The sequence below is a fragment of the Oncorhynchus masou genome, chromosome 31 (genome assembly GCF_036934945.1).
Source record: "Oncorhynchus masou masou isolate Uvic2021 chromosome 31, UVic_Omas_1.1, whole genome shotgun sequence".
Lineage (NCBI taxonomy): Eukaryota > Metazoa > Chordata > Actinopteri > Salmoniformes > Salmonidae > Oncorhynchus > Oncorhynchus masou.
In genome coordinates, this window is record NC_088242.1 from 9,284,053 (window position 1) to 9,298,214 (window position 14,162).

Genomic DNA, 14,162 nt, shown 5'->3' on the forward strand with positions numbered 1-14,162 from the left:
TCGTTCCGTCGAGTGTAATAGTTTCTACAGTGCTGCTATTCGGGGGCTAGCTGGCTAGCTAGCAGTGTTGATTACGTTACGTTACGTTAAAAGAACGACAATAGCTGGCTAGCTAACCTAGAAAATTGCTCTAGACTACACAATTGTCTTAGATACAAAGACGGCTATGTAGCTAGCTAGCTACGATCAAACAAATCAAACCGTTGTACTGTAATGAAGTGAAATGAAAATGTGATACTACCTGTGGAGCGAAGCGGAATGTTGACCGGGTTGTTGAAGTTCAATTCGGTAGACGTTGGCTAGCTGTTGGCTAGCTAGCTAGCAGTATCTCCTAAGTTAAGGACGACAAATAGCTGGCTAGCTAACCTCGGTAAATTAAGATAATCACTCTAAGTCTACACACTCTAAACTACACAATTATCTTGGATACGAAGACAGCAAAGACAACTATGTAGCTAGCTAACACTACACTAATCGAGTCGTTCAGTTGAGTGTAATAGTTTCTACAGTGCTAGTAGACGGTGGACGTTAGCCATGGTATCTTTTGACTCTGTACTGGTACTCCCTGTATATAGCCATGGTACATGCGCGAGTCATACGTGAGCGAGTCATACGTGAGCGAGTCATACATGAGCGAGTCATACATGAGCGAGTCATACATGCGCGAGTCATACGTGAGCGAGTCATACATGAGCGAGTCATACATGAGCGAGTCATACATGAGCGAGTCATACGTGAGCGAGTCATACGTGCGCGAGTCATACATGAGCGAGTCATACATGCGCGAGTCATACATGAGCGAGTCATACGTGAGCGAGTCATACGTGAGCGAGTCATACGCGTCCACGAGTCATACATGCGCGAGTCATACGCGTCCACGAGTCATACGTGCGCGAGTCATACATGCGCGAGTCATACATGAGCGAGTCATATATGAGCGAGTCATACGCGTCCACGAGTCATACATGAGCGAGTCATACATGAGCGAGTCATACATGAGCGAGTCATACATGAGTGAGTCATACGCGTCCACGAGTCATACATGAGCGAGTCATACATGAGCGAGTCATACATGAGCGAGTCATACATGCACGAGTCATACACGAGCGAGTCATACATGCGCGAGTCATACATGCTCGAGTCATACATGAGCGAGTCAAACATGCGTGAGTCATACGTGAGCGAGTCATACGTGAGCAAGTCATACGTGAGCGAGTCATACGTGAGCGAATCATATATGCGCCAGTCATACGTGAGCGAGTCATACGTGAGCGAGTCATATGTGAGCGAGTCATGCATGAGTGAGTCATATGCGTCCACGAGTCATACATGCGCGAGTCATACGTGAGCGAGTCATACATGAGCGAGTCATACGTGATTACAGTGGTTTCTACAGGCTACTTTATATTCCTCTATCCCCAGATGGAAACAGGCACAGATACTCCACTAATGTCTCATTAACATAATGCAAGTCACCTACAGTCCCTTCCCCCTCTGCATCAAAGGAAGATTCAAGCCACAGTGACTTTGAAAAGTACAATAACAAAAAGAAAGTGAATGACTGGGAAAGGAGGTCATTCCCGAGGCCTGTCAGGGATCTACATGTCTCTCTCTCCACCCTTCTCTGTCTCTCCCTACCCGTCTCTCTCTCTCCCCATCTCTCTCTCTCTATACCCGTCTCTCTCTCTACCCGTCTCTCTCTCTCTCTACCCGTCTCTCTCTCTACCCATCTCTCTCTCTCTCTCTACCCGTCTCTCTCTCTACCCATCTCTCTCTCTCTATACCCGTCTCTCTCTCTACCCGTCTCTCTCTCTCTCTACCCGTCTCTCTCTCTACCCATCTCTCTCTCTCTACCCGTCTCTCTCTCTCTCTACCCGTCTCTCTCTCTACCCATCTCTCTCTCTCTCTCTCTCTCTCTACCCGTCTCTCTCTCTACCCATCTCTCTCTCTCTACCTGTCTCTCTCTCTCTCTCTCTCTCTCTCTCTCTCTCTCTCTCTCAACATGACTGAGAAGACACATGACCTGGTAGTGAACCAGTGTCAACATGACTGAGAAGACACATGACCTGGTAGTAGCCCAGTGTCAACATGACTGAGAAGACACATGACCTGGTAGTAGCCCAGTGTCAACATCACTGAGAAGACACATGACCTGGTAGTAGCCCAGTGTCAACATGACTGAGAAGACATGACATGGTAGTAGCCCAGTGTCAACATGACTGAGAAGACACATGACCTGGTAGTAGCCCAGTGTCAACATCACTGTGAAGACACATGACCTGGTAGTAGACCCGTGTCAACATCACTGTGAAGACACATGACCTGGTAGTAGCCCAGTGTCAACATGACTGAGAAGACACATGACCTGGTAGTAGCCCAGTGTCAACATCACTGAGAAGACACATGACCTGGTAGTAGCCCAGTGTCAACATGACTGAGAAGACATGACATGGTAGTAGCCCAGTGTCAACATGACTGAGAAGACACATGACCTGGTAGTAGCCCAGTGTCAACATCACTGTGAAGACACATGACCTGGTAGTAGACCCGTGTCAACATCACTGTGAAGACACATGACCTGGTAGTAGACCCGTGTCAACATCACTGTGAAGACACATGACCTGGTAGTAGACCCGTGTCAACATCACTGTGAAGACACATGACCTGGTAGTAGCCCAGTGTCAACATGACTGAGAAGACACATGACCTGGTAGTAGACCAGTGTCAACATGACTGAGAACACATGACATGGTAGTAGACCCGTGTCAACATGACTGAGAAGACCTGACATGGTAGTGAACCAGTGTCAACATGACTGAGAAGACACATGACCTGGTAGTAGACCAGTGTCAACATGACTGAGAACACATGACATGGTAGTAGACCCGTGTCAACATGACTGAGAAGACACATGACCTGGTAGTAGCCCAGTGTCAACATGACTGAGAAGACATGACATGGTAGTAGCCCAGTGTCAACATGACTGAGAAGACACATGACCTGGTAGTAGACCAGTGTCAACATGACTGAGAACACATGACATGGTAGTAGACCCGTGTCAACATGACTGAGAAGACACATGACCTGGTAGTAGCCCAGTGTCAACATGACTGAGAAGACATGACCTGGTAGTAGACCAGTGTCAACATGACTGAGAAGACACATGACCTGGTAGTAGACCCGTGTCAACATGACTGAGAAGACACATGACCTGGTAGTAGCCCAGTGTCAACATCACTGAGAAGACACATGACCTGGTAGTAGCCCAGTGTCAAATTGACTGAGAAGACACATGACCTGGTAGTAGCCCAGTGTCAACATGACTGAGAAGACACATGACATGGTAGTAGCCCAGTGTCAACATGACTGAGAAGACACATGACCTGGTAGTAGACCCGTGTCAACATGACTGAGAAGACACATGACCTGGTAGTAGCCCAGTGTCAACATCACTGAGAAGACACATGACCTGGTAGTAGCCCAGTGTCAAATTGACTGAGAAGATACATGACCTGGTAGTAGCCCAGTGTTAACATGACTGAGAAGACACATGACCTGTTAGTAGACCAGTGTCAACATGACTGAGAAGACACATGACCTGGTAGTAGCCCAGTGTCAACATGACTGAGAAGACACATGACCTGGTAGTAGCCCAGTGTCAAATTGACTGAGAACACCTGACCTGTTAGTAGACCAGTGTCAACATGACTGAGAAGACACATGACATGGTAGTAGCCCAGTGTCAACATCACTGAGAAGACACATGACCTGGTAGTAGCCCAGTGTCAAATTGACTGAGAAGACACATGACCTGGTAGTAGCCCAGTGTCAACATGACTGAGAAGACACATGACCTGGTAGTAGCCCAGTGTCAACATGACTGAGAAGACATGACCTGGTAGTAGCCCAGTGTCAACATGACTGAGAAGACACATGACATGGTAGTAGACCAGTGTCAACATGACTGAGAAGACATGACCTGGTATGAAAGTCAAAACAAAACAAGTTTGGAAATATTATCGACATTACTTTTCACTTTTCACTGGCTGTCCCTCAGGCTGTGGCAGGAGGACACATATTTGGCTTCCAAAACTGCACATTTTGGCTTTTCACCCGATAAATATTAGATTTTTATTTCCTCTTTTATAGTTTCAAATTCTTTGTTATGAATTATAATTTTGGGAAAGAAATATTCTCTTAGGTCTGAGTATTTGTCACAGTGTAATAGGAAATGCAGCTCTGTCTCTACCTCTCCCCTGGAGCAGAGTGAGCACAGCTTGTCCTCTCTGGGCAGCCATGTTTGTCTGTGACTACCTGTCTCTATAGCCAGACTGTCCTCTCTGGGCAGCCAGGTTTGTCTGTGACGACCTGTCTCTATAGCCAGACTGTCCTCTCTGGGCAGCCATGTTTGTCTGTGACTACCGGTCTCTATAGCCAGACTGTCCTCTCTGGGCAGCCAGGTTTGTCTGTGACGAACTGTCTCTATAGCCAGACTGTCCTCTCTGGGCAGCCAGGTTTGTCTGTGACGACCGGTCTCTATAGCCAGACTGTCCTCTCTGGGCAGCCATGTTTGTCTGTGATGACCGGTCTTTATAGCCAGACTGTCCTCTCTGGGCAGCCAGGTTTGTCTGTGACGACCGGTCTCTATAGCCAGACTGTCCTCTCTGGGCAGCCATGTTTGTCTGTGACGACCGGTCTCTATAGCCAGACTGTCCTCTCTGGGCAGCCATGTTTGTCTGTGACGACCTGTCTCTATAGCCAGACTGTCCTCTCTGGGCAGCCAGGTTTGTCTGTGACGACCTGTCTCTATAGCCAGGCTGTCCTCTCTGGGCAGCCAGGTTTGTCTGTGACGATCTGTCTCTATAGCCAGACTGTCCTCTCTGGGCAGCCAGGTTTGTCTGTGACGACCTGTCTCTATAGCCAGACTGTCCTCTCTGGGCAGCCAGGTTTGTCTGTGACGACCTGTCTCTATAGCCAGACTGTCCTCTCTGGGCAGCCAGGTTTGTCTGTGACGACCTGTCTCTATAGCCAGACTGTCCTCTCTGGGCAGCCAGGTTTGTCTGTGACAATCTGTCTCTATAGCCAGACTGTCCTCTCTGGGCAGCCAGGTTTGTCTGTGACGACCTGTCTCTATAGCCAGACTGTCCTCTCTGGGCAGCCAGGTTTGTCTGTGACGACCGGTCTCTATAGCCAGACTGTCCTCTCTGGGCAGCCAGGTTTGTCTGTGACGACCTGTCTCTATAGCCAGACTGTCCTCTCTGGGCAGCCAGGTTTGTCTGTGACAATCTGTCTCTATAGCCAGACTGTCCTCTCTGGGCAGCCAGGTTTGTCTGTGACGACCGGTCTCTATAGCCAGACTGTCCTCTCTGGGCTGCCAGGTTTGTCTGTGACAATCTGTCTCTATAGCCAGACTGTCCTCCCTGGGCAGCCAGGTTTGTCTGTGACAATCTGTCTCTATAGCCAGACTGTGCTCACTGAGTCTGTACCTCGTCAATGTTTTCCTCAGTTTTCTATCAGTCATAGTGGTCAGATAGTCTGGCATCATGTACTGTCTGTTTTGAGCCAAATAGCATTGAAGTTTACTTTGATATTTTGTGGTGTCTTTCCAATAGGTGATATATTTTTCTTTTTGTTTTGTGATGATTTGGTTGGGCCAGATTTTCTGAGTGCTGTCCTGAGACTCTATGGGGTTGGTTTGGTTTGGTGAACTGAGCCTCAGAACCAGCTGGCTGAGGGGACTCTTCTCTTGTTTCATCTCTTGACATTGTAGAGCTGTGTGATGGGAATGTTTTGGGGTCACTTGTTTTTAGATGGTTGTAAAATGTGATGGCTCTTTTCTCTATCTGAATGAGGAGGAGGTTTTGGCCCAATTCTGCTCTACATGTGTTATTTGGAGTTGTTCTTTGCACTTGCAATACAGCCTTTCAAAACTCTGCATGCAGTATTTCGATTGGATGTTTGTCCCATTTGGTAAATTCATTATTACAGAGTGGACCCCATACTTCACTGCCATATAGAGCAATTGGTTCTATAACTGATTGAAACATTTTGAGCCAGATTCTAATTGGAATTTCAATTTTGATGTTCCTTTTAATGGCATAGAATGCTCTTCTTGCTTTGTCTCTCAGCTCATTCACAGCCATGTGAAAGCTACCTGTGTTGCTGATATTTAGCCCGAGATATGTGTCGTTTTTGGTGTGTTCTAATAGAACTGTGTCCAAATAGAATTTATATTTGTCATCCTGATTTCCGGACCTTTTTTAGAATATCATTATATTTGTTTTTTTAGGTTAACGGTCAGAGTCCAGGTCTGACAGAACCTGTGGTTAACGGTCAGAGTCCAGGTCAGACAGAACCTGTGGTTAACGGTCAGAGCCCAGGTCTGACAGAACCTGTGGTTAACGGTCAGAGCCCAGGTCTGACAGAACCTGTGGTTAACGGTCAGAGCCCAGGTCTGACAGAACCTGTGGTTAACGGTCAGAGCCCAGGTCTGACAGAACCTGTGATTAACGGTCAGAGCCCAGGTCTGACAGAACCTGTGGTTAACGGTCAGAGCCCAGGCCTGACAGAACCCGTGATTAACGGTCAGAGCCCAGGTCTGACAGAACCTGTGGTTAACGGTCAGGGCCCAGGTCTGACAGAACCTGTGGTTAACGGTCAGGGCCCAGGTCTGACAGAACCTGTAGTTAATGGTCAGAGCCCAGGTCTGACAGAGCCTGTGGTTAACGGTCAGAGCCCAGGCCTGACAGAACCCGTGATTAACGGTCAGAGCCCAGGCCTGACAGAACCTGTGATTAACGGTCAGAGCCCAGGTCTGACAGAACCTGTGGTTAACGGTCAGAGTCCAGGTCTGACAGAACCTGTGGTTAACGGTCAGAGCCCAGGTCTGACAGAACCTGTGGTTAACGGTCTGACAGGCTGTTAAACAGCCACCACTAACATTGAGTGGCTGCTGCCAACACACTGACTCAACTCCAGCCACTTTAATAATGAGAATTGATGGGAAATGTTGTAAAATATATCACTAGCCACTTTAAACAATGCTGCCTAATATAATGTTTACATACACTACATTATTCATCTCATATGTATACGTATATACTGTACTCTATCATCTACTGCATCCTTATGTAATACATGTATCACTAGCCACTTTAACTATGCCACTTTGTTTACATACTCATCTCATATGTATATACTGTACTCGATACCATCTACTGCATCTTGCCTATGCCGCTCTGTAACATCACTCATTCATATCTTTATGTACATATTCTTTATCCCCTTACACTGTGTATACGGAATTAGTTTTGGAATTGTTAGGTTAGATTACTTGTTGGTTATTACTGCATTGTCAGAACTGGAAGCACAAGCATTTCGCTACACTCGCATTAACATCTGCTAACCATGTGTATGTGACAAATACATTTTGATTTGATTTGAACCTGTGGTTAACGGTCAGAGCCCAGGTCTGACAGAACCTGTGGTTAACGGTCAGAGCCCAGGTCTGACAGCACCTGTGGTTAACGGTCAGAGCCCAGGTCTGACAGAACCTGTGGTTAACGGTCGGAGCCCAGGTCTGACAGAACCATCTGTCTACAGCAGACCCTCCTTAGTGGGAGACAGCAGACCCAGGTCATCTGTCTACAGCAGACCCCCCTTAGTGGGAGACAGCAGACCCTCCTTAGTGGGAGACAGCAGACCCTCCTTAGTGGGAGACAGCAGACCCTCCTTAGTGGGAGACAGCAGACCCTCCTTAGTGGGAGACAACAGACCCTCCTTAGTGGGAGACAGCAGACCCTCTTTAGTGGGAGACAGCAGACCCTCCTTAGTGGGAGACAGCAGACCCTCCTTAGTGGGAGACAGCAGACCCTCCTTAGTGGGAGACAGCAGACCCAGGTCATCTGCGTACAGCAGACCCTCCTTAGTGGGAGACAACAGACCCTCCTTAGTGGGAGACAGCAGACCCTCCTTAGTGGGAGACAGCAGACCCTCCTTAGTGGGAGACAGCAGACCCTCCTTAGTGGGAGACAGCAGACACTCCTTAGTGGGAGACAGCAGACCCTCCTTAGTGGGAGACAGCAGACCCTCCTTAGTGGGAGACAGCAGACCCTCCTTAGTGGGAGACAGCAGACCCTCCTTAGTGGGAGACAGCAGACCCTCCTTAGTGGGAGACAGCATACCCTCTTTAGTGGGAGACAACAGACCCTCCTTAGTGGGAGACAGCAGACCCTCTTTAGTGGGAGACAACAGACCCTCCTTAGTGGGAGACAGCAGACCCTCCTTAGTGGGAGACAGCAGACCCTCCTTAGTGGGAGACAACAGACCCTCCTTAGTGGGAGACAGCAGACCCTCCTTAGTGGGAGACAGCAGACCCTCCTTAGTGGGAGACAACAGACCCTCCTTAGTGGGAGACAGCAGACCCTCCTTAGTGGGAGACAGCAGACCCTCCTTAGTGGGAGACAACAGACCCTCCTTAGTGGGAGACAGCAGACCCTCCTTAGTGGGAGACAGCAGACCCTCCTTAGTGGGAGACAGCAGACCCTCCTTAGTGGGAGACAGCAGACCCTCCTTGGTGGGAGACAGCAGACCCTCCTTAGTGGGAGACAGCAGACCCTCCTTAGTGGGAGACAGCAGCACCAGGTCATCTGTCTACAGTAGACACATGATTTCAGTGTTGTGTGGGGTGATACCAGGTGCTGCCGATTCTTCTAGTGTTATTGCCAATTCATTAATGTAGATGTTAAATAGTGTTGGACTTATTAGACAGCCCTGTTTCACTGCCCGTCCCTGAGAGAAGAAGTCTGTTTTCTTGTTGCCAATTTTAACCGCACATTTGTTGTTAGTGTGCATTGATTTAATAACATCATGTGTTTTCCCTCCAATACCACTTTCTATTAGTTTATAAAAAAGACATTCATGCCAAATTGAATCAAATGCTTTCTTGAAATCTACAAAACACGAGTAGATTTTGCCTTTGTTTTGGTTTACATATTTATCAATTAGAGTGTGGAGGCAGTAAATGTGGTCTGTTGTACGATAATTTTTTTGAAATCCAATCTGGCTTCTGCTCAGGACGTTGTGTTCATGAAGGAAATGCTGGAGTCTGCTATTTGTAATACTGCAGAGAATTTTCCCCAAGTTGCCGTTAACGCAAATTCCTCTTATTCCTCTCTCTCGCTCTCCCCTGATCTCTCTCTACCCGTCTCTCTCTCTCTCTAAATATATAAAATATATAAAAATATATATATCCCATTTAGCAGACGCTTTTGTCCAAAGCGACTTACAAGTCGGCTGGGGCCACTACTTTTACATATGGGTGGCCCCAGCGGGAATCGAACCCACGACGCTTGGCGTTGCAAGCGCCATGCTCTACCGACTGAGCCACACAGGACCCTCTCTCTACCCGTCTCTCTCTCTCCCCTGAACTCTCTCTACCTGTCTCTCTCTCGCTCTCTCGCCCCTGCTCTCTCTCTCTCTCTTGCTCTCTCCCCATCTCTCTCTCTCTCTCTCTCCCCCCGTCTCTCTCTCTCGCTCTTCTCTCTGTCACTTGCTCTGTTTGAGAGACAGACAGGGCAGAAGTAATTAACATGAGCTCTCTCTCCTAGTAGAACTTGTGGAGACAGGCCATATGTCAACGTGTCTTTCTGACTCTTTATTTTAGAGAAATGACAAACACATCAAGTTGGAATCATTGGTTTACTGTCAGCTAACTGTCAGCTTTACTGTCAGCTAAGTGTCTTTTTTGTGCGGTCTAGGAGAATACTCAGGGAAAGAGGGACTAAGATAGAGGAGAATACTCAGGGAGAGAGACTAAGATAGAGGAGAATACTCAGGGAGAGAGAGACTAAGAAAGAGGGGAGGTGGAGGAGATGTGAGAGAGGAGAAGGAGAGAGAAGAGAGGAGAGGTAGAGGAGAGGAGAGAGAAAGGAGAGGGAGAGAGAGAGAAGATGAGAGGGAGAGAGAGAGAGGAGAGGGAGATGAGAGGGAAAAAGAGAGGAGAGGAGAGGGGAGAGGTAGAGAGGAGAGGTAGAGAGAGAGGAGGAGAGAGGAGATGGAGAGAGAGATAAGAGGAGAGGGAGAGAGAGGGAGAGGAGAGGGAGAAGGAGAGGAGAGGTAGAGGAGGGGTAGAGGAGAGGGAGAGAGAGCGAGAGGAGAGGGAGAGGAGAGGGAGGGGGAAAAGGGGTGAGAGGGCTTGAGGAAGGGCCCCAGAGCCCACAGTACATCCGGCCCCACACGCCCCAGGGCCTTCATCTGGAATTAGAAACAGCCTCTCCCAGAGCAGGAAGAGGAGATGATAGGAATATTTATTGTGTGTGTGTGTGTACATGTGTGTGTGTGTGTGCATGTGTGTGTGTGTGTGTGTGTGTGTGTGTGTGTGTGTGTGTGTGTGTGTGTGTGTGTGTGTGTGTGTGTGTGTGTGTGTGTGTGTGTGTGTGTGTGTGTGTGCATGTGTGTGTGTGTGTGTGTGTGTGTGTGTGGGTGCATGTGTGCGTGTGTGTGTGTGTGTGTGTGTGCATGTGTGTGTGTGTGTGTGTGTGGGTGCATGTGTGTGTGTGTGTGTGTGTGTGTGTGTGTGTGTGCATGTGTGTGTGTGTGTGTGTGTGTGGGTGCATGTGTGTGTGCTCGCTCAACCTTGTGGGGAAGAGGCCTGCTCTGCACATGTTCCCCGGCAGGAGAAGAGAGGCAGTGATAGAAGAGAAAGAACTAGAGAAGAGGGGAGAGAATGATGTCATGAGGATACAATGTGTAAAGCCTTCCCTCCCACTCCTTTTTTCCTGCCTCACATTTTTGTGGGGGCTTCATTTCTCTCGTTTTTTCTCTCATTCCCCCCACACTTTCTTTCTTTCCTGTCTGTCTCTCTCCCTCCCTCCCTCCTCTTTTCCTCTCTTTCTCTCCATCCTTGACGTTGACCATTCTGGTGCTAGATAGAAGTCACTCTCAGCTGCAGGACCATGGTCTTACTGTCGGCTCTGCGTTTGGCACCGCCACCCACATGCTCTTCAAGCCAGCTGGGCCTTCATGGGGCCCCTGAGTGCATGTGTGTAGGTGGGAGGGGTGGTTTGTTTGGAGGAGTGGTTTGGTGGGGGTGGTGGTTAGGTGGTGGCGGGGGCGGTGGGGGTGGAGTTTTCAGGTGCTTACAGCTTGTTGTTCTGCTGAGACATTCGTTTACAGGGTACAAGTGAACTTGTGTCGTGTGCGTGACCAACATGCCGGCTTTCCCCAATGGAACTTGAGCTCAGGTAAGAACAGATTGATGTTATGTGGAGAGCCTGATGTAGCCTGAACTCTAACTGTGAATGAGTCCTAATGCTGGTTGTAATAAAAATGATTTCATTTGTATTGTTTTTAGCGGAGAGTTCTTTGATGCCATTAAATGAAACCAGTTAGCACAATACTAGTACATGTATTGTATCTAGTTTATTTGTTTCTACAATTGTAAAGTGAAATTGGGTCCTTGAAGAACGATATAAAAATGTAGCGCATTATTTGTATTATTTTTGTGTGAGAGGGCTGGGAGAGGACTGGGAGAGGGCTGGGAGAGGGCTGGGAGAGGACTGGGAGAGGACTGGGAGAGAGCTGGGAGAGGACTGGGACGGGGCCTGGGAGAGGACTGGGAGAGGACTGGGAGAGGGCTGGGAGAGGGCTGGGAGAGGACTGGGAGAGGACTGGGAGAGAGCTGGGAGAGGACTGGGAGAGGACTGGGAGAGGACTGGGAGAGGGCTGGGAGAGGGCTGGGAGAGGGCCGGGACAGGGCCGGGAGAGAACCGGGAGAGGGCTGGGAGAGGACTGGGAGAGGACTGGGAGAGGGCTGGGAAAGGGCTGGGAGGGCTGGGAGAGGGCTGGGAGAGGACTGGGAGAGGACTGGGAGAGAGCTGGGAGAGAGCTGGGAGAGAGCTGGGAGAGGGCTGGGAGAGGACTGGGAGAGGACTGGGAGAGAGCTGGGAGAGAGCTGGGAGAGGGCTGGGAGAGGACTGGGAGAGGGCTGGGAGAGGGCTGGGAGAGGACTGGGACAGGGCTGGGAGACAACTGAGAGATGGCTGGGAGAGGGCTGGGAAAGGGCTGGGACAGGGCTGAGAGAGGACTGGGAGAGGGCTGGGAGAGGGCTGGGAGAGGACGGAAAGAGGGCTGGGTGTTTAGGTTAGATCTATGTAGCTGTATGTGTGGGAGAGAGATGTGAGTGGATATTTGTGTCTTTGTGTGAACTCTGTAGCTGTGCATTTTCCGGGAACTCTGTGCGTGTGTGATCTCTGTAATGGTACGTGTTAGAGGGCTGTGTCGCTGGAACTCTGATCCTGAAACAGATGTTTGGTGGGTCGCGAGGGGCCGTGTGAAGCTGTGGGCTTGGAGACCAGAGGGAGTGTGTGTGTGTGTCTGTCTGTCAAGAGTGAGACTGCGTATGTGCATATGTGTGTGTGTTCTCTCGTGGGATAGGATTGAGCGAGCGAGGGATGGAAGGAGGGGTGAGGAGGATGGGGGGAGTCAGGGAAGTGGGTGCAGGACGAGTTTACAAAGGGTCACAGTTTTCCATATTTCCACCCCACCACTAAACTCCTTACAACTCAGGGGCTTTTACACTGATCCACTCTCCAAATCCTCCAATTCCCTCGCGCTCCTCCCTCCCCTTCCCTTCTCTCTCTCTCTCACTCTCTCTCTGTCTCTCTCTCTCCCATCTGTCTCTCATCTCTCTCTCTCTCTCCCTCTTTCAGTCTGAAAGCCATGGAGATCTCTCCAAGGGATTTCTTCTTTAATATCCAGTATGTATTAGTGTGGTCGGTTCCAGAATGGATCTGATGTCTTACAGTCCACTGTTAAAATAAATTGCTTTTGGAAACTTAGCTTCCACCAACGTTAAGAAGACAAAACCTTCACTTTGCTGGAGTATTGAAACATCATTCTGAGATATTTAGAAACATTACACAGTGTGTTGATTGATTAACATGACTTAATCAAGAGTTGTGCAACACCTTTCCAGGGACTGGGAAAACTACCGGGAACATTTGAAAACACTCTTTTGGCGTTTCAAGTTCTGTTAAGTGCATAATTATACCACATCTTCTATAGTATTGACTTATGTATCTGATCATTTGCCAATTTAACCCATTTTGGTAGGCATTGTTGAGCACAGTGTTCAATCCACCAGCGTTAACCAGCGTTAACTAGAGGTTTTACAACAAGCATTTTGGTTCTGCATTTTGGTTCTGCATTTTGGTTCTGCAAATGTGGCATATGGGTCATCTCGTCGTTGAACTTACTTTTGCCTGACGGTTCTAAAAATATCCGTTCGATCCATTACACCTCATGGAAAAACACGCTGCTTCGTCCTACGATAGAACGATCATGTTCTTTCTTCAAACATGCACATAACATTGTATAAAATAGTTTTGAATGATCTTGACGTTGTGTCAGAAGGTGATTGTGAAGTCAATAACTGCCGGTCTCACAGGAATTGACCGTTAATGAACTAAAACACATTTAGCATCTCCTGGCTTCCTACAAGCCACTGATGAAGACCTTTGGAACATCTACATTTTAAAGAGTCTATTAAATCCATGTAATATAGTCTACACCATCAGAATAAATCCATGTAATATAGTCTACACCATCACAATAAATCCATGTAATATAGTCTACACCATCACAATAAATCCATGTAATATAGTCTACACCATCACAATAAATCCATGTAATATAGTCTACACCATCACAATAAATCCATGTAATATAGTCTACCTACACCATCACAATAAATCCATGTAATGAAGTCTACACCATCAGAATAAATCCATGTAATATAGTCTACACCATCAGAATAAATCCATGTAATGAAGTCTACACCATCAGAATAAATCCATGTAATATAGTCTACACCATCACAATAAATCCATGTAATATAGTCTACACCATCACAATAAATCCATGTAATATAGCCTACACCATCACAATAAATCCATGTAATATAGTCTACACCATCACAATAAATCCATGTAATATAGTCTACACCATCACAATAAATCCATGTAATATAGTCTACACCATCACAATAAATCCATGTAATATAGTCTACACCATCAGAATAAATCCATGTAATATAGTCTACACCATCACAATAAATCCATGTAATATAGTCTACACCATCACAATAAATCCATGTTATTTTA

At 47.8% G+C, this 14,162-nt stretch overlaps 1 protein-coding gene across 1 annotated transcript in view; it reads left to right on the forward strand.

Moving 5' to 3' along the window:
• Positions 1-1,162: 1,162 nt before the first annotated feature.
• The window catches only part of LOC135524891 (serine/threonine-protein kinase LMTK1-like), a 69,904-nt gene continuing 56,904 nt past the window's right edge, over positions 1,163-14,162 (forward strand). Inside the window, exon 1 of the mRNA XM_064952743.1 lies at positions 1,163-1,222. Within this exon, the coding sequence (XP_064808815.1) occupies positions 1,163-1,222 (60 nt within the window). The remainder of the gene's footprint in view (positions 1,223-14,162) is intronic.